The following is a 21,048-nucleotide window of genomic DNA, read 5'->3' on the forward strand; positions in this document are numbered from 1 at the left end:
CTCTTCATACAAAGGGATCAAGAGCAATTAATACCATTTACAAACCCGCCAATGCCTCCTTTTGACGTTCCTCCAGATCCCGGCCCATCTACAAGAGAACCTTGACAACCTTCCATTATTCCGAGAGGAGGGGATGATGTGAGGGTTAAGTGTACGGTTATGATGCCGTATATTAATATTAGCATAATGGGATTTTGATAGCCGTTGGATTTATTTCAATCCGGACCACTTGCTTTTGTATATAAACTAGGGTTTTTGGGTTAATTAATATGCACATTTCTGTATTCCCTTTCTATATTCCATGCACTCACAATGAGAACAATTTTATAATTTTAAAAACTTCAACAAAGGAAAATTTGTAATTAAGCCAAATTTAAGAGGTATATATATAATTTCCCTAAAAAATCTCAATGAATATTCTCCCTGGTACAAAGCAAGATTAAGGTTCTTGAGCAGCTATGCACTGTTTGGGCGTGGCCAAGTACTGAGCTGGATTGACAAATCCACATTCCTGGATCATGGTTGAATTTACCAAAGGACTTAGTGGTAGAATTGAAACCACTCAAATCCGTTACAAATCTCTTACAACAACATAATCAGGCCAGGTGACGCCATCAAACCGCAATAGGTGCAAACTAGGGATTTCCGAGATTCACTTGGTCCCAGGATCCGGCAGACACAGCGATCACAGAGATTAGGTTTACATGGCCATTGTGCAGCTTATGGCGCCTGTGATTCTTCTCATCTCTCTGCTGCTGCTGGAGGCGCCAATAAGGTGGTGAGTTTTGTCATTCGATCTTGAATTTGATCCAGGTTTTCACATTTCATTCATCTAGTTGCATGTCCGTGGACACCAGACTGTGGCCAGTCTCCTGGTTAGTCTGGCATGTGACAGGGTTTTGGTAAAGGTCTGAGGTAGGATTCTCAACTTGGAACAAACCACCTAGTGTGTGATACTCTCTGTACTTACAGAAATTGATTTTAGGCACTTACTTCAGTCTGGCATGATATTCTTCACCTTCAATCCCAGACTTGCACAATGTGGCCGAATAATGGAACTTTGGAACAGAGAAGACACACTCTGTTGGCACTGGCCTCTGGGTACTTGTCAGTCATCCTTGAGGCATCGTTTAGCTTCTCATTTTGAAGGGAAAAAGCGAAGGAGATATGTATCCCATCAACTGCGATATTTTTTTAGAAGCTGGGAGCAGTAGTAAAGCTGAGTTGCTTGAAAGCGGCGGTCTCTTTCTTGCGGCTTTTTTGAAGGTGAGATCTTGAGGGGCTTCTGCCCTTGGCTTCAATGATTGCTGAGCAAGTTTAGGAAGGGCCTCATGAAACTTCCGGATGGATTTCTGTAGAGGAAATCATTTTACGTGAACAACCTGTCTTGGGAACTTTATGATCAAAGCTCCTTGCAATTGTGTTATGGGACTTCAATAAGCCACTAGAAAGAACTCCTGGGGGTTCGGTAAGTGTTTCAACGTTTTATTCTTTTGGTGACAATAACGTGATGTGATATTATAAGTGATATGGTGATCATCCTACTTGATCCTCTCCAATAAGCAGATCTTCGTACAAGCCGCAGTGACAAACTGCGTTTTCTTTTTCACTAGGATGATAAGAACAAAAGTGCAGCTCTTTAAAATGCGCATGGTTTTCCTATTAGGTGGTGATCTGAGGAACCTTGGTCACCAGCAACTGGCCAGCTGATCCTCGTATGTACAATGAACATTTGGACGATGGTTCGATAGCTCGTCTGGCTGCTTACAGCTGCCTCCAGCGTAGCATCAACCACGACAAGCAGAAGCTAATGGAGGAGGACAGTGCGAAAGAAACAGGTGACACATTTTCTTCCCACCAGGTTTCGTTGGAGTCAGCTCCCACACGTCCGGCTGCTCCTGATTCTGTTTCGTGGCATTGTTTGGAGAGTGGGCGACCACAGAGGCCAAGATTTCCGATGAAGCTTGAGTTGTCGAATGTGTCAAACTGCTTCGTCTGCGGGATCTTACCCTCCAGCTGATTGAAAGACACGTTGAAGGAGGCAAGGGAGTCGAGATTTGCGAGTAAGGTTGGAATGGAGCCTTGCAGGTGGTTGAAGGACAGGTCGAGCTGCTCCAGTTGAGTGATTTTCCCATAGGAACTTGGAATCTCACCACTAAAATTGTTGTGGGACAGGTTAAGGTAACGAAGGCCAACGAGGTCGCCCATGCTTACAGGAAGCTTGCCAGTCAGCTGATTCGTCGATAAATCCAGCAGAGTCGTGGTGCGTAAGACGTACTGGTATGGAGCAAATAAATTGCCTTTCACACTGAGGAACAGGTCTTGATATAGTCGATCGGCATCCGCAGCATCGCCCTCCGGTGTTAACTTGAAACCCTGTAGATTGTTGAGGGTGGCGGGCAGTGATCCTTCAAACTGGTTATTTGATAAGTCGAGCACCTGAAGTTGGGTGAGATTCCACAGCCAATCCATGGATGTCAAGGAACCACGGAAGCTGTTGTTCCCCAAGCTTAGTACTCTCAGCGTTTGGTACTTTCCCAGAGATGAAGGGAGCTCACCAGTAAACCTGTTCCCCCGCAGATCAATCAGCTCGATGGAAGTTGCGTTTAACAGTGGAAACTGGCCTTGGAAATTGTTGAGTGAGAGCGAGAGGATCTTCAAAGAGGACAACTTCGAAATGTTCATACCAAGCTCTCCCTTCAGTGAGTTATTCCCAACCTTCAGGCGCTCCAACAAGGTGCAGTTCTCCAAGGTAACCGGAAGGTTCCCAGTCAGTTTGTTTCCTTCTACTCCCAATGTTTGAAGGCTTTTACATATTGTACCAATTTCATCCGGGACTCTTCCACTAATGGCATTCTTTGACAGGTCCAACTGCTTCAATGAACTGCAGTTCCCAAGGCTTCGAGGAATTTCTCCAATGAGCAGATTCTTGGATAGATCCATTTGAGTCAACTTCTGAAGCTTCCCGACGATGGAGGGGACTGTCCCGCTGAAGCTATTACTAAACATATAGAGAATTTGGAGCTGGGAAAGGTCGCCAAGTGACTCAGGTATTGAGCCTGTGAGTTTGTTTTCGTGCATCCTCAGATCTGTCATCTGTGTCCAGTTTTCGAATGACAGGTGGGAAATCCTTCCGGACAGAGAGTTCCTGTGAATGAACAAATCCTGGAGCTTGCTCAAGCTTGTGAGCGACTGTGGTACGGCTCCATGCAAGTTGTTCGTATCAAGGAATAAGTGCTGCAGATTAACGAGTCGTCCCAGATCTTGTGGAATTTCTCCGTCAAACAGATTGGATCCTAGATTCAAACGCTCAAGCGCTGTCAGATTTGCCAGCTCCTTGGGAATGCTTCCTCGGAAAGTACAAATTCCCAGGTCTAGATTGGTCAGCGTTGTTACGTTGCCAATCCTTGGTGATAAAGTGCCGGAGTTGTTCTTCGTCAGTCCGAGTTCAGCCAAAGCCAATGTGGTTAGCGGAAGCCGAAACAATGATGATGGGATAGGACCATCCAGATTGGGGGACCAGCCGATATCCAACCATTCTAGCTGGCTGCAATTGCCTAGCTCTTCTGGGATCTTGCCGGTGAGCCTTTGGGATCCATACAGGGAGAGGGCTTGCATGTTCTGAAGCTGACCGAAGGAACTTGGAATCTGTCCACTCAGGGAATTTCCTCCCAGAAACAGCTCGATGAGCATTGAGCAATTAGCGAGGGCCAGTGGAATATGTCCGTCCAGCTGGTTTTGCTCCAGATGCAGCACCTGAAGTTTCTTCAATCGTCCAAGCTCTTCTGGAATTGGACCCTTCAAGCTGTTGACTCCCAGCCAGATCTCCTGCATGTTGGTACAATTCCCAAGAGAAGACGGTAAACTTCCTGACAAGTGATTGCTACCCAAGGCAATCAGCTCCAGCTGGGGCAACACTCCTAACTCTGCTGGAATTGAACCCTCCAGCATGTTGGCCTGGAGAACAAGCACCTGAAGATTGCTACAGTTGCTGAGTTCCCTGGGAATGATGTTGGTGAGATTGTTCATGTGGAGTGCCAGAGTTTCGAGCTTCTTGAGGTGTCCGAGCATAGCAGGTATTACACCGCGAAGTTTGTTGTACCCGAGGTTGAGATATGTCAACTCTTGGATGGTTCCAAGCTCTTCTGGAATTTGGCCCTCGAGCTCATTGAAGTTCAGCGCCAGAGTCCTCAGATTTTTCAACTGGCCGAAGTCAAGTGGTATCTTCCCCGACAGGTTGTTTCGACTCAGATTCAGAACTTTCAAGCTACCAATGCTTCCAAGAGAAGAAGGGAGGATCGTACCTTGAAGCGTGCAGTTGGAGAGATTGATACCCACAACACTGAGATTGTCAGAGTCACAGATTATTCCGCTCCAGCTCGAAGAACACAAAGAAGCTTTCTTCTTGCGCGTCCAGTTCGCCAGGACTCCTGAAGCATCAGCAGTGATCCCGGACTTGAAGTTGAGCAAAGCCTGCATTTGCTGGTCACTGTGATTGATGGTCAAAGCTTGTCCCACTGGCAGCAGCAGCAGCAGCAGCAACATCAGCATGTCGCAGAATGCCATATGGCTCAGGCCCTTGAGCGCAATTGTGGTGCATGGAGAAGGCTATAAGAATGACAATACCATTCTTATAGTCTTCTCCATACACGACAGTTGCGCTGGGGTCCAATGTCTGCCAATGTCCACCTTGAGTGTTAATTGATCCCATCCACCTTTAAGACTTTGGATGATGGATGGGATCACTGCTGGTGCTTGTTCTCCAGGCCAACATGCTGGAGGGTTCAATTCCACCAGAGTTAGGAGAGGAATTGATGCTTTCTTAGTGCAGCATCGGACCCGGAAAGGCATCCACCTTTGAGACTTTGAATGAAATGGACAATACCATTCTTTTTCATGCACCACAATTCGAACGAAACACTAAGAAAGCTCAAGATTGTGAAGACTTGCTGGCTAGTGTCAATCGATCCCATCCACCTTTAAGACTTTGGATGGGATCGATTGGATGGGATGGGATCCGATGCGGGACCGATTCTGCAGCCTTCTGACACTAGCCAGCAAGCAAGTCTTCACTTTGAGCGCACTTCCTGGTCACAGAATATAAACCATCACACATGCCAGAGAAGCCTGGTATGAATATGTCGATGAAATCGTCCCAGTGAATGGGACCCCAAGCTGTCAACAATGAGTTGACAGCTTGGGATAGATGTTCGGGCACTTCAGACTGGCATATAAGCCATCCGGGACACATTAAACTTTTTGATCACCTAACACTTTTATAATTGGTCAGATTTTAAGGTCAGGAATTTGATTAAGTGTGTCAATTTCTTGCAGTGATGTTTGTGCAGTAAAGGACACTAGCCAGCAAGTCTTCACATGAATCCTGAGCTTTCTTAGTGTTTCGTTCAAATTGTGGTGCATGAAAAAGTTGTCCATTTCATTCAAAGTCTCAAAGGTGGATGCTTTTCCGGGTCCGATGCTGCAGCCTTTTGACAAAGAACTTCCTGTTCATATTTTGTACCTTGTGCATCTCTGGCATTCATCATGTGTGGACAGCCACGCGTTGAACAAAAGATTCATAACCATCTACATGTTCAGCTACCATCCATGAGAAACTCATTTGACACTCTCTGCCAAAAGCCACACCCAACCGATCCAAACTTTTTGACCATTTGCTGTGGCGAAAAGAGGATGCTTCCAACTTCCAGGCGCAGACAAATCAAGGGCGAGCTACATACTAGCTGCATCGCAAAGTCCTATCCGAGGGCTACACGTTTGAGGAGATTTTTGGAAAGAGCCCGTGCTACCAGACTGTCGATGAATCTTTGTTCCGCGAGGTGGAAGAGAGGCCGAGAAGAAAGGTCAAGAAGAGCAGCTCTCGCAGACAGAAAGATTGATTCCACGCACGAGATGACTAAAGTGACCCGTTGGAATCGTCAGGCTCATTTCTTCAAAGGAAGATCTGGAGATGTGAAATCAGGGTACTTGCGTCTGGGGTGGGGACCCGACGCATGGTCCAAATCCGCCACTTCCATGCTTCACCATGCTCGGTATCTACTTTCTTGGCCGTCCTTTGGGGATCCTTTCCGAATAAGATGTTTTCACTCTTCGCAACGGAATTGACAAGAAGCGAAATATTAACTGACTGATCTTGTAAACTAGTATGTACTGGACACTGTCAAATTCTCACGTCGGCTGCATTTGAACAGAAATGGAATATTCAAATGCAATTTTAACCGGCCTATATAATACCTATTTCACATTTGTGTAAATTTCTGTTAAAGGCAATATTTTAGTCACTTCGCATTTTACAAAGGCTTGTGTCTGTTTCAGCGATCTCCACCGCATGAAAGAGAGGCTGCTGCTTACTCAGTTGATCAGAAGCTGCAGCAGAGACAGGAATTTGGCAAGAGCAAAGCGGGTTCATGCCCAGATTGATTAGGGTCCTTACAGGGAGGATGTGTTCGTGGCGAATTTGCTTGTTGACATGTATGCCGCTGTGGAAGCTTGGAAGAGGCAGAGCAGATATTCAGAGGGATCAGGCAGTCGAACTTTTACTTGCAGAATGTCATTCTTCAGGGGTATAACCAGATTGGGCAGCCCGTGGTGTTGTCTAATTATTGTTGCTGTACGGCACAATGCCATGCGGTAACATATCCTCAGGCTTACATGTGCAAGTCTTGGGCTTACATCAGCATATAGAACAATGGTTCATTTTGGCTAGTTGGTATCATGTGTTGTTTAATGTGATAAATGTCATGGTTGAATAATAAGAATTGTTACACTTTTTTTTATAAAAGGTGAGGACATTTAAATTAAGAAGTGTGTGAATTGAAAGTTGTTCATATGTTGTTTATTTTAGTGAGTGATTAATACTTACAAATAAATAACAGTTGTTGAAATTTTTTAAGTTTAAGGTTTAGGGGTTTATGAGTAACAAAGAAGGATTCATATGGTGTGAGATCCACAACAAAATGAAATATTAACAGGTATGTATTGTTCATAGCTGCACTTAGAAAGGGCAATGCTTTTGTAGAGTTTAAATGTTTTCTTGAGTCATATAATATTTCTTAAAACTTAGTGTGTTGAATGGATTTGACAAATGAATCTATTAATTTGTATTTTTGCATTTCTTATATGTATGTTTTTATGTGTTTATGAATGACATTAATTTTATGCTATTTGTGTGAGCTTATGTTATCCTGACTATTTTGTACACATTATTAATGTTTAAAAATCAATATTAATATGTTTATTATTTACATAAAATTTTGATAAATATTAGTTGTGTCACCAACAACAAATATTAACTTTATGGTATGCTTATGGTGAGTGTCATTATAAAGCTACATGTTTTGTTTTCAGTTGCATTGAGACAACCATCATAGAAGTGTGAGCATTTGCTCATTACTTCCTCTTGCAGAGACACAAGAACAACAAAAACGAAAAAAAATGACAACTAATGATTAATATGTGATAATGAATGCAATTTCACAACAATATTGATAAAGCGTTACAAGGAAGTAAGATTAACATTCTTGTAAAGCCCCCGATCCATCGATTTCCCGCGGACAGTTGGAGATGGAGCTGGAGAAACGAACGCTGGCCGCCGTGGGGAGGCTCCAGGAGTATGACATCGCTGCGAAGAGGATGGGAAGAGCCGAGCAATCGAATGCGATTCGCAAGAGAAAGTCCAAGCCCGCGGGAATGGGCGGCTAGTCCGTACCATTGTACGGCTTGATCTTCCCAATGTACGAGGTCTTCGGCTATTTTGAAATGGAGCATTGCATGGGAGAGCTTCTCAGTGGATGCGGCGCCCATAGCTCCGACTGCTCCTACGTGATTGTGATCCTCAACTATCGCCTGTCATCGCTGGCGGCATTGCTGTGGCAGAGAGGTTTGATCCAAATCTTTCGCGGATGGCGCGTCGCATTGTTTTCCCTTGTTTCTTGCAGCTAGGTTGCGAATGTGCGCCGATGGAGGAGCTAATCGGCTCTACAACGAGCTGTCGTTGCTTCTGGGACAGGAGGAATCGATCGTGAGAGAGGTAAGAAATTGTTAGAGGTAAAATGAATCGAATGAGATTTTCCCTTGTGTAGGTTCATACCGGATGCGATCATTGGGGATTTGGACTCCATTCTCCCGGAAGTGAGGCAGTTCTACGAATCAGGAGTCTGGTTTCGTTCGTTTGATTTTTGGAAAGTTTGTTTCTCCTCAGGGCACTGCTGTTCTAGACAAATCTCACGACCAAGACACGATAGATCTTCACAAGTGGATCTCTTTCGTCGCCGAGAAATCCAATGTAAGAACTGTTTAGCCGTTTTTCTTCGTTGTTTGGCTTCTTCTTTACTATCGCGTGTGTGTTCTTCGTAACAGATGAAGATCTTGGTGGTGGGAGCGTTGGGTGGAAGATTTGACCACGAGATGGGAAACATCAACGTACTCTTTTCCTTCAGGAGCTTCCGGATCATGGTCTATTTTCTTCCTAGAGACGTTCTTCACACCATCCACGTCTCGCCCGAGCTTGAAGGGCCAAATCCTCTCGGCAAGACTCAAATTCGTAAAGTACTTCCACCATTCCTCTCGATAAAATCACTGTTTCCTCGCTTACTTTCACTTTCACTACTATCACTTTCTTTTGTTCTCACAGTGATTTCAAAGCAAGCATTAGGGGATCATTCTCGCTCCGTCAAGGCAAGCCTTCGTGGCGCTCGATTTTGGTGTTAGCTACCATGCCAGAGCTTCTTCGCGCTCCGTTTTAAAGGATTAACTTTGACATCATTTAGCATGTCATGTTGAATCTTTTGTCACTTCGTGCAGCAACAAAAACCATCGTGGATAAATGGGTATGCTTTGAAAGTTTGATTAAAGCTGGGTTTCTTTCCCTTTCTGCACTGTTCCAGAAAGCACGCGTTACGAGGAATTACGACTCGCCTGTGAAGCAAGTTAGCACTGGGGAAAGCTGAGAACTTGCAAGCCGAGAGATTCAGTGTGGAGGGACGTGGTCTCATAAGATCTGTGTGAGTAAAGGCCTCTTCGCCTGTAACTCTGGAGACCTGCGAAGGCAAGTTAAGGAACTCGAAGCCCAAGAGAGCTGCTTTCTGTGTAAAGATAAAGTGGTTTCAAATAATTTGATCAACCTCAGTTACTGGTAAAAGGTCATCTCCTTGCTGGATTTCTTCACGTTGGCTTTATACCCTTTCTCGAAGTCCTTGGCAAGAACTATGTATCGGTTCCTACGCACTGCTTGCATCCCAGCTTCCTGACAAACTGCTGATATCTGGAAAGCACAAGTTCGTGGGTTTTTTCTTGTCAAGAGTCCTAATGAGCGCTTACTTCGGCAGCCGTGATCTTGTCTGGCCTCGAAATGAAGTCCTCGAAATCAACTTCATCGCTGAGGTTCATCCTGGACGTGCAAACCTGGAAAATGAGTCGCTTCTCTCGCCTATCTGGATAGGGGAACTCGATCTTCCTGTCGAGTCTTCCAGGCCTCAGTAGAGCGGGGTCCAAAGTATCAGCACGGTTTGTAGCCATGATAACCTTCACGTTGAGACATTGATCGAATCCATCCAACTGCAGGAGAACGCTTTGAGCAAAGGTTTTTAGAAAATGGAAAGGAAAGAAAAACCTGGGTAAGAAGCTCCATTAAAATTCTCTGCACTTCCCTGTCTGCGCCAGTTTGAGAATCAAAGCGAGCAGTGGCGATGGCATCTACTTCATCGATAAAGATGATCGCTGGCGCATTTGCTTTGGCAAGGTTGAAAACATCGCGCATCATCCGTGGACCCTGCACAACGTTTCGACACGAACGTTCTCCTGTTGAGAGCTTACAAAAAATGAGTAGAAAGAACTCACCTCTCCAAGGTATTTTTGCACGAACTCTGATGCCACAACCCGGATGAAAGCAGCCGAGGTGTGATGTGCCACAGCCTTGACGAGCATGGTTTTTCCAGTTCCCGGAGCACCATACAACAAAACTCCCTTGGGTGGATCAACTCCGAGCTGCCTGTAGAGCTCGGGGTGCGTCAGCGGAAGCTCCACAGCTTCTCGAATCTCTTGCTTCTGTAACTCTAAGCCCCCAATTTCCTGCAAAACCAAAGAAAAGTTTTAGCAAATCTGGTAAAGTTTCTAGAAAAGAAAAATGATAAGCTTGAATGGAAGAAAACTAGATCAAAGGTGGTGTAAAGTTTGTCTACAGAAGAGAAGGAAAACAAAAGAAGGAACTTCGTACCGCATACGTGACCTCCGGTCTGAGAGAATCCGTGAGAATCGACACCGAAGAGTCCACCTCCAATGGAAGAACATCCACGAGAGCCAACGAGTGCCTGTTTAGACCAACCGAGCTCCCCGGCTTGAGAAGCTCTCTGTTCACAGTGCTCTGGATCCTAACATACCGCGGCGTATGCTCCCACAAGACAATCGCGTGGTCCCCGTCGATCACCTCCACCAAGTGGCCTATGCATAGCGGCATGGATCGAAGCCTCGCTGCCTCTTCCTTCGCGAAAAGGATCTGGCGGCGCGTGAATCTCATCTCCGTCTCGGTGCACTCTAATCGGATGTCGTGGTACCTGATTTCGTCCTCCAAGGCCTTGAGCCGGAGGTAGACCTCGCCATCGCCGGAGCTAGTCATCATATCGACGAGGGCCATGAAATATAAACCCTAAGAAAGCTCGTTTGAATAGATTGCCGCCCTTATACTTTTGTGAGAGAGAGCTAGCTATGGCGGGCGGATCGAAATCGCAGAGCCGCAAGAAGAAGGTGCGATCCGGCGATGCGTCGTCTTACTCACTGGCGCCACTTCCTGGCACTCCCATTCGCGAGGTATCTCAGCTGGATTTGTGATATTTCGAGAATGCCATGGCCGATCTCTCCCAAATCTCTAGAGTTCTCCTCCGACGGCTCGAAATCCCGGTGCTCCAGCGTCGACAGTGGCTGCTCCTCCAGCCAGCGATCAGGTACCGGCACGATTTTCAAGCGATCTTCCCTGACGCTCATCGAGAATGATCTCTATAGGTTCCTCCTAGCGTCGCGGCATTTGCTGCTCCAACCGGCAACCAGGTATCGAAATCCCAGCTTCGCAAGAAGAGGGTGCGATCCGGCAATCCGTCGTCTTCCTCATTGCCTCCGCATCCTGGTACTCCGATTCACGAGGTATCTTTGTGATATTTCGAGAATGCCATGGGCGATCTCTCCCAAATCTCTAGAGTTCTCCTCCGACGGCTCGAAATCCCGGTACTCCAGCGTCGACAGTGGCCGTTGCTCCAGCCAGCGATCAGGTATCGGCACAATTTTCTAGCGATCTTCCATGGCGCTCATCGAGAAAGATCTCTATAGGTTCCTCCTAGCATCGCGGCATCTGCTGCTCCAACCGGCAATCAGGTATTGCTAAGATTTTTCTCGAAATTTCTCCTCCTCGACCATGGATTTCTCTTCTGGTTCATCGTAGGTGCCGGCGTCGATCGATATCGTCGACCAGGTACCATCGCAACCCGGAAAGCTCTTCTCGTGACTCCATTCTCTAGGTATCTCGACTGGCCATTGCCCGTGAGGCTGCGATCTCCCGCGGAGAGATTCGCCAGTTGGAGATGGAGCTGGAGAAACGAACGCTGGCCGCCGTGGGGAGGCTCCAGGAGTATGACATCGCTGCGAAGAGGATGGGAAGAGCCGAGCAATCGGATGCGATTCGCAAGAGACTTCGGGAGAAAGTCCAAGTGGGCGCTAGTCCGGTTACCACTGTACGGCATGATCCTCTGTTTTAAGCTTCTTTCCGATGTACGGTATGACCTGTCTAGGTCTTCGTCTATTTTGAAATGGAGCATTGCATGGGAGAGCTTCTCAGTGGATGCGGCGCCCATAGCTCCGACTGCTCCTACGTGCTTGTGATCCTCAACTATCGCCTGCCATCGCTGGCGGCATTGCTGTGGCAGAGAGGTTTGATCCAAATCTTTCGCGGATGGCGCGTCGCATTGTTTTCCCTTGTTCCTTACAGCTAGGTTGCGAATGTGCGCCGATGGAGGAGCTAATCGGCTCTACAACGAGCTTCCGTTGCTGCTGGGACAGGAGGAATCGATCGTGAGAGAGAGGTGAGATGAATCGATTCGAGAGATGGATGAGATGAGATTCTCCCTTGTGTAGGTTCATACCGGATGCGATCATTGGGGATTTGGACTCCATTCTCCCGGAAGTGAGGCAGTTCTACGAATCAAGAGTATGTGGTTTCGCTCGTTTGATCTCTGGAAAGTTTGTTTCATATTTTTCTTCTCAGGGTACTGCTGTTCTAGACAAATCTCACGATCAAGACACGGTAGATCTTCACAAGTGCATCTCTTTCGTCGCCGAGACCACCGCAAGTATCAATGTTAGAACTGTTCTAGCCGTTTTTCTTCGTTGTTTTCTTTGTTTAGCTTGTTCTTTACTGCCGCGTGTGTGTTCTTCGTAACAGATGAAGATTTTGGTGGTGGGAGCGTTGGGTGGAAGATTTGATCACGAGATGGGAAACATCAACGTACTCTTTTCTTTCAGGAGCTTCCGGATCATACTTTTCAACGATGAGAGTTTGGTCTTTCTGCTTCCCAGAGACGTTCTTCACACCATCCACGTCTCGCCCGAGCACGAAGGTCCGAATTGCGGGATCATTCCTCTCGGCAGACCCTGCACAGCCACAACCACGGGACTCAAATGGAACTTGAGTAAAATACTTCCACCATTCTTCTCACTCTCTCTAACTTTGTTTTTCCTTCCTCTCCAGATCAAACTTCCATGGAATTTGGAGGCCTGGTTAGCACTTCCAACATGTTCGCGTCGGATAAAGTCACTGTTTCCTCGGACAGTGATCTTCTCTGGACCAGCAGCATCAAACCGCGGAGTAGAACTTGAGTAAGAACTTAGAAATTTCGTTCGTATGCTAATTCTATCGTTTGCTGTCACCGAGTTTCACATTGTTTCTTCCAGTGGTTTCTCACTTTTTTTTAAAGGCAAGCATTAGGGTATCATTCTTTCGCTCCGTCAAGGCAATGCAGGCCAGCCTCTGTGCTCCAAGGTTCGTGGCGCTCGATTTTGGTGTTTGTAGCTACCATGCCAGAGCTTCTTCGACGCTCCACTTTAAATCAAGCTGGGGGCTGCTAGCAGCAATCGGCCTCAGCAAAAACACCAGATTCATCGCTGCTAGTGCTCGCCAAGGAATTCACACGGATGGCAAGGAACCTCCGACTATGATTTCGGCACCCGAGAGACGCATTGTCGCTGGTAAGCCGAAAAAATCTATGTTTTGTCCCAGATAACTTCTCTTTCTCTCTGTGCAGTTGGAGATTTGCACGGAGATTTACGTCAGACCAAAAGAGCATTGAGAGTGGCCGGAGTTTTATCCGACGATGAACAAGATAATTGGACTGGAGGCACCACTGTTAAGTCACGCTATCTTCTCCTCTCTGAATTGTCCGGTTTGTTTGTGCAGTTGAGTTCGTTACTGATTGATATTCACGAGAATTGTCGCAGGTTCTTGTCCAAGTTGGAGATATCCTCGACCGTGGTCCTGATGAAATCGCCATACTGTCACTCCTGTGGCATCTAACCGAGCAAGCTCGTTCCAAGGGTGGGGCTGTCTTTCAGGTTTTGTTTTTGCAATACTACGATAGCTAGCTCTTTCGCTCTTTTTATTTTGTATCTTTGCATTACGGAACTTTGTAGTTTTTATATGCAGGTACATGGAAATCACGAGACAATGAACGTGAGCCATGAATTCAACGACACACCTGATTGTGGATTCGAGGACTCGCAGCATTTTGTGGACTACTGTAACGAGCGACATGACGGCCACTGGCATACGGCATTTGTGCAGTGGAGACTAGAATGGCCAGAGTGGAAGAAGAGCAGATTCGAGTCCTCAACCTGGTTACCATTTTGGAACGTTTTCAAGGTAAAGCTATGCTCAAGGTCGTCGAATCTTACTTTTGGAGAATTGCAAAGCAGGTGAGGAAGAAGATGGATGCGAGAGTTTTGCTTTTCAGTCCGGGGGGTCCGTTAGCACTGGAGCTGTCGAGGCATGGCGTGGTTCTGAAAATCAACGACTGGCTCTTTGCTCATGGTGGCCTTCTACCTCACCACGGTATGCTCGTATAAAGTCGATCTTCAAGTAATGACTGGCATTGTTATGCAGTTGCTTACGGCCTGGAGAAAATGAACAGCGAAGTGAGTAACTGGATGAAGGGTGGAGCTTACAATGGGAAGCAACCATTCATAGCAACCAAAGGTTTCGACTCCATTGTATGGAGCAGATTGTATTCCAGGAAAACCAAAGAGATACCACAACCCAAGGTGAGCATGGAATTCGTTCACCATTATCTTTCATTTTTTTCTCTGTTTGTGTTCAGGCTTGTGCAGTGCTTCAACAAACTTTGGATGCTGTCAAGGCAAAAGGGCTGGTTATTGGACACACTCCACAGGTTAACGGAGCCAACAGGTAAAGTACTTGCCTTGCCTCGCATTTTAGATCTAAAAATCAGTTTTTTCCTTCTTTTTTTACAGTGAGTGTGATGGCAAGGTGTGGCGAATTGACGTGGGAATGTCTCGGGGTGTTCTAAACGCAACACCTCAAGTAAGAAACGAAGATATCAGTTCCTCGCAATCTTTTTTCGCTGATAAAAGCCATCGCTTCAGGTGATAGAGATTGTTGGAGACGAGGTGAAAGTTCTCTCCTGTCAAAAAGAAGATTCACACTGAAAAGAAAAACCAAATTTGATCGAGCCAAGTTTTAGAACGAAAGCTACTCCGAGCCAACTTTGATTTCCTGGAAAAGGTACTCAAATGGTTTCCCCTGCTGCTCAAACTCAAGCATGCTTAGAGCAACCTCGCAGCTTTGATGAACTATAGGCTCCGGATCATCCAAGAACTTTGTGAGGAGCTCCACACAGTTTGGATCAGCTATGGAGCCCAGCGCCTCCGCGGCCTCATGTCTCACCATGGGATGCTCGCCGGGATCACCCAAAGTTCTCTCCAAAATCTCCACTGTGGCCATGTCTTGGAGCTGGCCAAGAACATACGCTACCTCGTGCTTGAGCAAGGCGCTCTTGGATGTTTCTAGCGCCGCGGCGATGGCGTCGGTGGATTCTTTATCTCCGCGGTTGCGTAGAGCAAACAACGCAGCGTACCTCTCGTGCATTGGAAGAGAATCGTCGAGAAGAAGCTGGCGGAGCTGGGAAGTGCTTGAATCTCCTGGAACAAAGGTTTTCATGGTGAATTCCAGGAGAAAGGAGGAAGAAAGAATGCTTGCCTGATGCTGGTAGCATTGGATCCACGGACAAGAACTTTGGTACTCGATCTTCGTTCGTGGGATTGGAATTGGAAGAACTTATCTTGATTCTGTGGAGAGCAAGCTCGCAAGTCTCCCGGACCTCCCGCGCTGGATCGCTCCGCCACACGCTCCTCAAGAGATCCACGCAGCTGGGATCGCCGATCGCTCCCATCGCCTCTGCGGCCTCGTGGCGGACGATCGGGTGCGCGCCGTCGACATCGCACAGGATTTCGCGTAGTGCGGCGATGGAGACTGGATCTTGCATCTGACCTAGAGCGAATGCGGCCTCGTGAGCCAGGAGATTGGAGGGATCGCGCATTGCGGCGATGAGCGCTGATCGAGACGCATCGCCGTGGTGATTCCTGATGGCGAACAGCGCCCGGAAGCGCTCGGAGATCGGCTGCTTGGGATCCAGGAGACGATCGAGGAGGAATCCCACGTCTTTGACGGCGGCCACTCCCACCATCGCCAAAATCTAAGAACCCTAAAGGAATATCCGCATTGCTAAGAAATATTTTGGCAAATATTTTTTAAGGACCCTAAACGAAATATTTCTAGGTTTTCGCGATGAACGCGGGGGAGGGCCTGGCGATGGCGGCATCGCTGGCCCTGCTGGGATGGTCCGGGATCTGGTTCCTCAATCGCAAGCTCTACCGGGAATACGAGGAGCGGCGCGCGCTCGTCCAGATCCTGTTTGGTGCCGTGTTCGCGCTCTCTTGCAATCTCTTGCAGCTCGTCCTCTTCGAGATCGTCCCGCTGCTCTCGCCCCAGGCGCGATGGCTCAACTGGAAGCTGGATCTCTACTGCATTGTCGCGCTCCTGGTATTCGTGCTGCCCTACTACCACTGCTATCTCGTCTTTCGCAACAAGGGATCCAGGCGGGAGAGGGCTGCCATAGCCGCATTGTGCTTCTTGCTTGGATTCCTCTACGCGTTCTGGCGGATGGGCGTCCACTTCCCAATGCCATCGCCGGACAAGGGATTCTTCACGGTTGCACAGATGGTGAGCCGGGTGGGAGTGATCGGGGTCTCGGTCATGGCTGTTCTAGCCGGATTTGGAGCTGTGGATCTCCCCTACAGCTATCTCTCGCTCTTCATCCGCGACATCCAGGACAGCGATATCGCGTCTCTGGAGCGACAGCTCATGCAAGCGCTGGAGATGGGGATCGCGAAGAAGAAGAAGAGGATTCTCCTGGCTCAATCGGAGATGAGGAGATCGCTGCTCAAGGGTGAGGCCAAATCGACGAGCTTTTTCAGCCGGGTTGTGAGGACGGTGGTGAGATCCGTGAGCGAGGACGAGCAGATCCACAACTTGGAGGTGGAGATCAATGGATTGGAGGAGCTCTCTAGGCAGCTCTTTCTCGACATTTTCGAGCTGAGGAAGGCCAAGCAAGCCGCGATCTACTCGAGAACTTGGAGGGGCCACGTCAAGAACATTTGGGGATACGCTCTTTCGCTCTACTGCGTCTACAAGATGCTACGCTCGCTCCAAAGCATCGTCCTCCGCGACACGGGCAGCGTGGATCCGGCCACAAACGCCATCGCCATCTTTCTCCGGATCTTCCACATCAACTTCAACGTAGCTCTCTGGTCGCAGTACGTCTCCCTCGCGTTCGTGGGGATGATGATCGCCATGTCGCTGCGTGGATTCCTCCAGAGCTTGATGAAGTTCTTCTCGATCGCCAGCAGCGGCGGCGCCAGGAACTCCTCCAGCAACGTCCTCGTCTTGTTCCTGTCCGAGATCATGGGGATGTACTTCGTCTCGTCGATTCTTCTCATCCGGAAGAGCCTGGCCAGCGAGTACAGATCGATCATCACCGACGCGCTTGGTGGCGACATCCAGTTCAACTTCTACCATCGCTGGTTTGATGCCATCTTCGTCGTCAGCGCGCTCCTCTCGATCCTCCTCTTCGCCGTGCAATACACTTCCAAGCAGGCCGACGACAAGCACCCAGTCGATTGAGCGCCCTCCGAGAAAAAAAAATCGGTTTTTACGCTGCTCGAGCGTGTTTCACCGGATCGATCGAGTAACTCAGGTTGTTCCTCGTGTTTTTTCCTTTCTCGGCCACTGATCTAGCTCTGTTTTTCTTCATCTGTATAGGAGTTTTGCAAAATTTGATGGTCTGGCCACGAAGGTTTCTTCGTGTTTGTTCAAGGTTTGCATTTTAAGTAGTTTCTTTTCTCTAATGTGTTTTTTTTTCTCAGGCTTACATAGTGAAATTTCATGATTCATTCGTTTCCTCACAAAATGAACGTAAGTTCTTTTTCATGATTCATTCCTAAATATCGATTTTTGTGTGTTTTCTTAAAATCTTCGTCTTTTTAGTCATGGCTGTGCCAACGTAGGAACGAACGCAATGGCTATGTCGCTTACTCCCTCCATCAAAACACTTGCCTGGCCAAACGCACCCCAGTACGATTGAATAAGTTGGTCGCTCCTCAAGGTGATACTCAATACTTTCATTGAACATCTTTTCACGCACAATACAAACCTGTGTTGAAGCTCTTCCGATACAAACTTGGGTGTAAGCCTCCATCCCGTAAAGGATAGCTCCCTCTCCTTTGTACGAGAAGGACGAGCTTTCCAATCCTTCGACTTGGAATGATAATCCATGACGAACTCCTCAAATACTACAGCGACATGGTAATGCCCCGATCTCTTGACCATCATCAGGTATCTGCACGGCTCCTCCTTGACATCGATCCGGGGAAGAACTCTCCACGCATTCGTGAGTGGATTTCCAACAGCTAAAGTCATGGCCTCGCCGCCAGCCTCGTCCAGATCCTCGAGCCTCCCACAGACGAGCCCCAGCGAGCACGCCACGAAAACAAACCTGTGTCCCGCTGGACCGACGGAGAAGGAGCCATGATCAAGCTCCCTGCCATGGTCTTTGAGGATAGTGTCCAGTGAAGTATACCAGAGCAAGCGCTGGCCAACTTGTAGCACAACCCATGGCTCTGGCTCTGGATCTGGATCTTTGGCAGTTTTGCGAGCCACAAGCTCCTGCGAGTGTGCAAGGCGATGCCATCGCTTGCAGACGCGCCCGGCTTTAAGGATTATAGCTGCTGACAGTATGTCGAGCACCAGATCATTGGCCAGAGCATCAAACTCTCCCATGCTCTTGAAACAGCAGACTCGTTGCCTCTTGCTGCTCGCTCTTCCTCTTGTTCCAAGCATCTCTTCATTCACTCCACCTTTCGACTATACCTTATGTTTTATAGTTCACATTGGAAAAAAAGTTTCTCTATCCCTCCTCTGTTTGGATCAACGACTGTTTCCAAACACTAACACACAGCCTTGGGCGACTTAGTGCAACCAGCTTGTTCACTGGTGAGCCTTGTCTTTACGTTTTGATTGCTGCCAGTGTCGAGAAGTCGATCAGATTGGCTGGCGAAGAGTTTTTCTTCATTACATTAAAACTGGGAAATAGGTCAAAATATTGCTGGACAGTGTTTGAGCTTTGATGACAACATTCTGACTGGGAGTTGTGTGTGTGTTCCTAATCGAAATATTCTATGTGTGAGGCATCAGAAAAAACACACGTTTGATGATTTGGGAATATGCCCAACTTGGGCATATGCTGCAAGTACAGTGTTTCAGGAGACCGCGTTCTTCTGCGGTGCCATGTTCAAAAGCACAAAAGGCGTCTCCAGGCATTCACATCATCACGTTTTTCGCAAAGATTGATTCAAACAAAAGCTCCTCGTAGATCATGGCGTTCCAGCTCAAATTCTCTCATAGTATAGCTTGTAGGAGCTTCGCCCGAGGTTTTGTGGAGGTGGATCCGGGAGCGACGCGATGGCGCTAGAGGTCTGACGCAGGTCTAAGGGGGTTTACAGGGTTTTAGCAGCGATGGAGTGGACGGCGAGGCAGTATCTGGAGGTCCAGGGAGCCGAGGGCGATGGGGCTCGGCCACAGTGTGGAGCATTTCATCACTCTCAGGCGCTCTTCGCGGCTGCGGTCGGGCAACACATCACTGGTGAGATTTCCGAGCTAAATTCTCCGAATTGACGCGAGGATTTCGCGTGATCCGGAAATTTTACTAAGAATGTGAGAGGGTTGGCTGATGATGGTGAATTTTCTTGCAGAGTTTGATGCTCTCACGGGCTGTAAGCTCTCAATATTGGAGCTTTGGCATATAGTACTGCTGGCGGGCATGTAATTGTCACAGTTCTAGGGGTATGATACAGCTCTCGGCATAGACCTTTTTCCTCCCAGGATCATTAAGTCGTGGGATCGATACCGAGCACACGACCAAGAAAACAGACAGGATCTCAGAAGAGATGGAGATACACATTGCTCTGACACCACTTCGACCGTGGCTGTTGTTTGGAACGTATCGGCGTTCAAGTGTAAATGGTGAGTCTTTTTCTTGTATCAAGATAAACTATTTGATGCGTCACGTTTGGTTGTAGTTGTGGGGACAATAGAAGGTGCCAAACCAGCGACCATTATTAAGACGGATCTGGAAAAGCCAGTCACTGGCCTTGCTTGCCATCCAAGAAGTCCTCTTCTGGTACCTACATCTTTGCTTTAGATTAGTTCGCATTTTTGCTAATTCGGATCTGTTTGGACAGTTCGTTGCGTCTGCCGAAAGGCTTATTCGGGCATATCACATACAGTCTCTCTCCGTGCAGTATATTTTGCAGAGTATGTTCCTTCTATGTCTTTCATTAGACAGTTTGTAACCGAACCATTTTTGCAGTTGATATGTCAATGAAACTAGTTGGAGCAGGAGCGATTGCGTTTCATCCGACATTAGAATGGGGTTTTTGTTGGCAACAGAAGCGGCACACTAATAGCATGGGACGTCTAAGTCCCAACACAACCAGTATGATTGGGATGTAAGTACAAGTCTCCCGGTTTGCTTCAGGATGCTAAATGTTCATTGAACTTGGCAGCACTCAAGCGGGTTCAAATCCAATTTCAGCTCTTGCCTGGCATTCTATGTTGCGGTTACTTGTGACTCTTTCAAAGGATGACATGGTGCAGGTGTGGAGGACGAGGGTCATTCTAAGTTCGAATAAGCATCCCATGCGTGCGAACATCTTTCAGTCTGCAGGTAACATTATACTGGTTATTCACTATAGGGATAGTTTTATTAAGTCGTCCTTGTTTTCTTTTTCTTCTAGGCATTCAAAGTTTGTATGTTGCTATGGTTCTGGCTCAATGTAGCGGTGACACTATATATCCTTTCTCGAAGTTCACTGATTTTCTCTTACATCTGATGCTGAATATGGCAACAGTATATAATGGATTCCTTACGTCAAGCTAAACCTTGTCCTTATAGAGCAACAGTAGGAAAGAGAAGCGAGAAGAAGGGCATCAGCTGTGTCGAGAGAAGCTATTCTCTGTGCTACAAACTGTGAGGGGCTCTCAAGGTTGGTTTTAGCATTTGTAAGCATGACCTTGAGCTAAGATTTAAGATCTGTTTTTGAAGGAAAAACGTGCACTTTTGGGCTCGGCTGGCATTCTTCCCGATTATCAGCTGCAGATGCAATTGATCAGATACAGTAATCACGTCCTCAACAGCATGACAATGTCCGACTTTGTGCTGCAGATCGCATTGTCGGACAGTTACTTGAATTGTAAAAATGTGGCTACCCCGAGTAGCCTTGGAACAGAACCAAATGATAATTGAATATGCCTTCTTAAGAAGTGAAGAACACAAGGTCTTGTCGCAACGGCTGAACAAAACCAGAAATTAGTTTGTCGTCAAATACCTTAAGGTTTAGTACCTGGCAGACAGGGAGATCACG

The 21,048-nt window shown here is 47.4% G+C and overlaps 7 protein-coding genes, 1 long non-coding RNA gene and 1 pseudogene across 9 annotated transcripts; 6 read left to right on the forward strand and 3 right to left on the reverse strand.

Annotated features, from left to right (window-relative positions):
* The first annotated feature begins 759 nt into the window (after positions 1–759).
* On the forward strand, positions 760–1,394 carry LOC112340936. The gene is made up of 3 exons (XR_002990356.1): positions 760–778; positions 837–915; positions 986–1,394. It is a non-coding gene; the product is annotated as an uncharacterized LOC112340936 (long non-coding RNA).
* A 236-nt stretch (positions 1,395–1,630) lies between these two features.
* Positions 1,631–4,611, reverse strand: LOC9649411 (LRR receptor-like serine/threonine-protein kinase FLS2). The gene has a single exon (XM_024660180.1). The coding sequence runs from the start codon at positions 4,564–4,566 to the stop codon at positions 1,765–1,767; it is 2,802 nt and encodes a 933-aa protein (XP_024515948.1). The 5' UTR covers positions 4,567–4,611; the 3' UTR covers positions 1,631–1,764.
* A 3,138-nt stretch (positions 4,612–7,749) lies between these two features.
* Positions 7,750–8,966, forward strand: LOC9649412 (annotated as a pseudogene).
* A 179-nt stretch (positions 8,967–9,145) lies between these two features.
* LOC9648871 (26S proteasome regulatory subunit 6B homolog) lies at positions 9,146–10,648 on the reverse strand. Its single transcript, XM_002986348.2, has 5 exons — positions 10,232–10,648; positions 9,856–10,086; positions 9,629–9,787; positions 9,337–9,573; positions 9,146–9,280 (listed from the first exon to the last, which is right to left on the reverse strand). The coding sequence occupies exons 1-5, from the start codon at positions 10,646–10,648 to the stop codon at positions 9,146–9,148; spliced, it is 1,179 nt and encodes a 392-aa protein (XP_002986394.2).
* Positions 10,649–10,719: 71 nt separating this feature from the next.
* Positions 10,720–12,933, forward strand: LOC9649413 (thiamine pyrophosphokinase 3). The gene is made up of 10 exons (XM_024660245.1): positions 10,720–10,821; positions 11,014–11,151; positions 11,335–11,379; positions 11,523–11,711; positions 11,793–11,931; positions 11,990–12,083; positions 12,136–12,208; positions 12,266–12,358; positions 12,443–12,689; positions 12,749–12,933. The coding sequence occupies exons 1-10, from the start codon at positions 10,720–10,722 to the stop codon at positions 12,874–12,876; spliced, it is 1,248 nt and encodes a 415-aa protein (XP_024516013.1). The 3' UTR covers positions 12,877–12,933.
* A 57-nt stretch (positions 12,934–12,990) lies between these two features.
* Positions 12,991–14,741, forward strand: LOC9648872 (shewanella-like protein phosphatase 1). Of its 2 annotated transcripts, none has more exons than XM_024660181.1 (9): positions 12,991–13,245; positions 13,302–13,402; positions 13,495–13,608; positions 13,700–13,915; positions 13,969–14,104; positions 14,156–14,313; positions 14,370–14,458; positions 14,524–14,593; positions 14,644–14,741. In XM_024660181.1, exons 1-9 carry the CDS (start codon positions 13,014–13,016, stop codon positions 14,716–14,718), a joined length of 1,191 nt encoding a protein of 396 aa, XP_024515949.1. In that variant the 5' UTR covers positions 12,991–13,013; the 3' UTR covers positions 14,719–14,741. The 2 variants fall into 2 exon arrangements, with proteins under 2 accessions (XP_024515949.1, XP_024515950.1); XM_024660182.1 differs by having other exon boundaries at positions 14,656–14,741.
* Positions 14,742–14,747: 6 nt separating this feature from the next.
* Positions 14,748–15,790, reverse strand: LOC9648873 (deoxyhypusine hydroxylase-B). Its single transcript, XM_024660183.1, has 2 exons — positions 15,269–15,790; positions 14,748–15,210 (listed from the first exon to the last, which is right to left on the reverse strand). Exons 1-2 carry the CDS (start codon positions 15,753–15,755, stop codon positions 14,762–14,764), a joined length of 936 nt encoding a protein of 311 aa, XP_024515951.1. The 5' UTR covers positions 15,756–15,790; the 3' UTR covers positions 14,748–14,761.
* Positions 15,791–15,806: 16 nt separating this feature from the next.
* Positions 15,807–18,446, forward strand: LOC9649414 (GPCR-type G protein COLD1). Its single transcript, XM_002986258.2, has 4 exons — positions 15,807–17,324; positions 17,390–17,444; positions 17,494–17,542; positions 17,615–18,446. The coding sequence occupies exon 1, from the start codon at positions 15,857–15,859 to the stop codon at positions 17,249–17,251; it is 1,395 nt and encodes a 464-aa protein (XP_002986304.1). The 5' UTR covers positions 15,807–15,856; the 3' UTR covers positions 17,252–17,324; positions 17,390–17,444; positions 17,494–17,542; positions 17,615–18,446.
* A 471-nt stretch (positions 18,447–18,917) lies between these two features.
* LOC9649415 lies at positions 18,918–20,933 on the forward strand. Its single transcript, XM_024660184.1, has 7 exons — positions 18,918–19,268; positions 19,378–19,648; positions 19,705–19,805; positions 19,867–19,939; positions 19,995–20,133; positions 20,191–20,351; positions 20,422–20,933. The coding sequence occupies exons 2-7, from the start codon at positions 19,573–19,575 to the stop codon at positions 20,562–20,564; spliced, it is 693 nt and encodes a 230-aa protein (XP_024515952.1). The 5' UTR covers positions 18,918–19,268; positions 19,378–19,572; the 3' UTR covers positions 20,565–20,933.
* The last annotated feature ends 115 nt before the right edge of the window (positions 20,934–21,048 follow it).

The sequence above is a fragment of the Selaginella moellendorffii genome, unplaced genomic scaffold (genome assembly GCF_000143415.4).
Source record: "Selaginella moellendorffii unplaced genomic scaffold, v1.0 SELMOscaffold_73, whole genome shotgun sequence".
In the NCBI taxonomy this organism is placed as follows: Eukaryota; Viridiplantae; Streptophyta; class Lycopodiopsida; order Selaginellales; family Selaginellaceae; genus Selaginella; species Selaginella moellendorffii.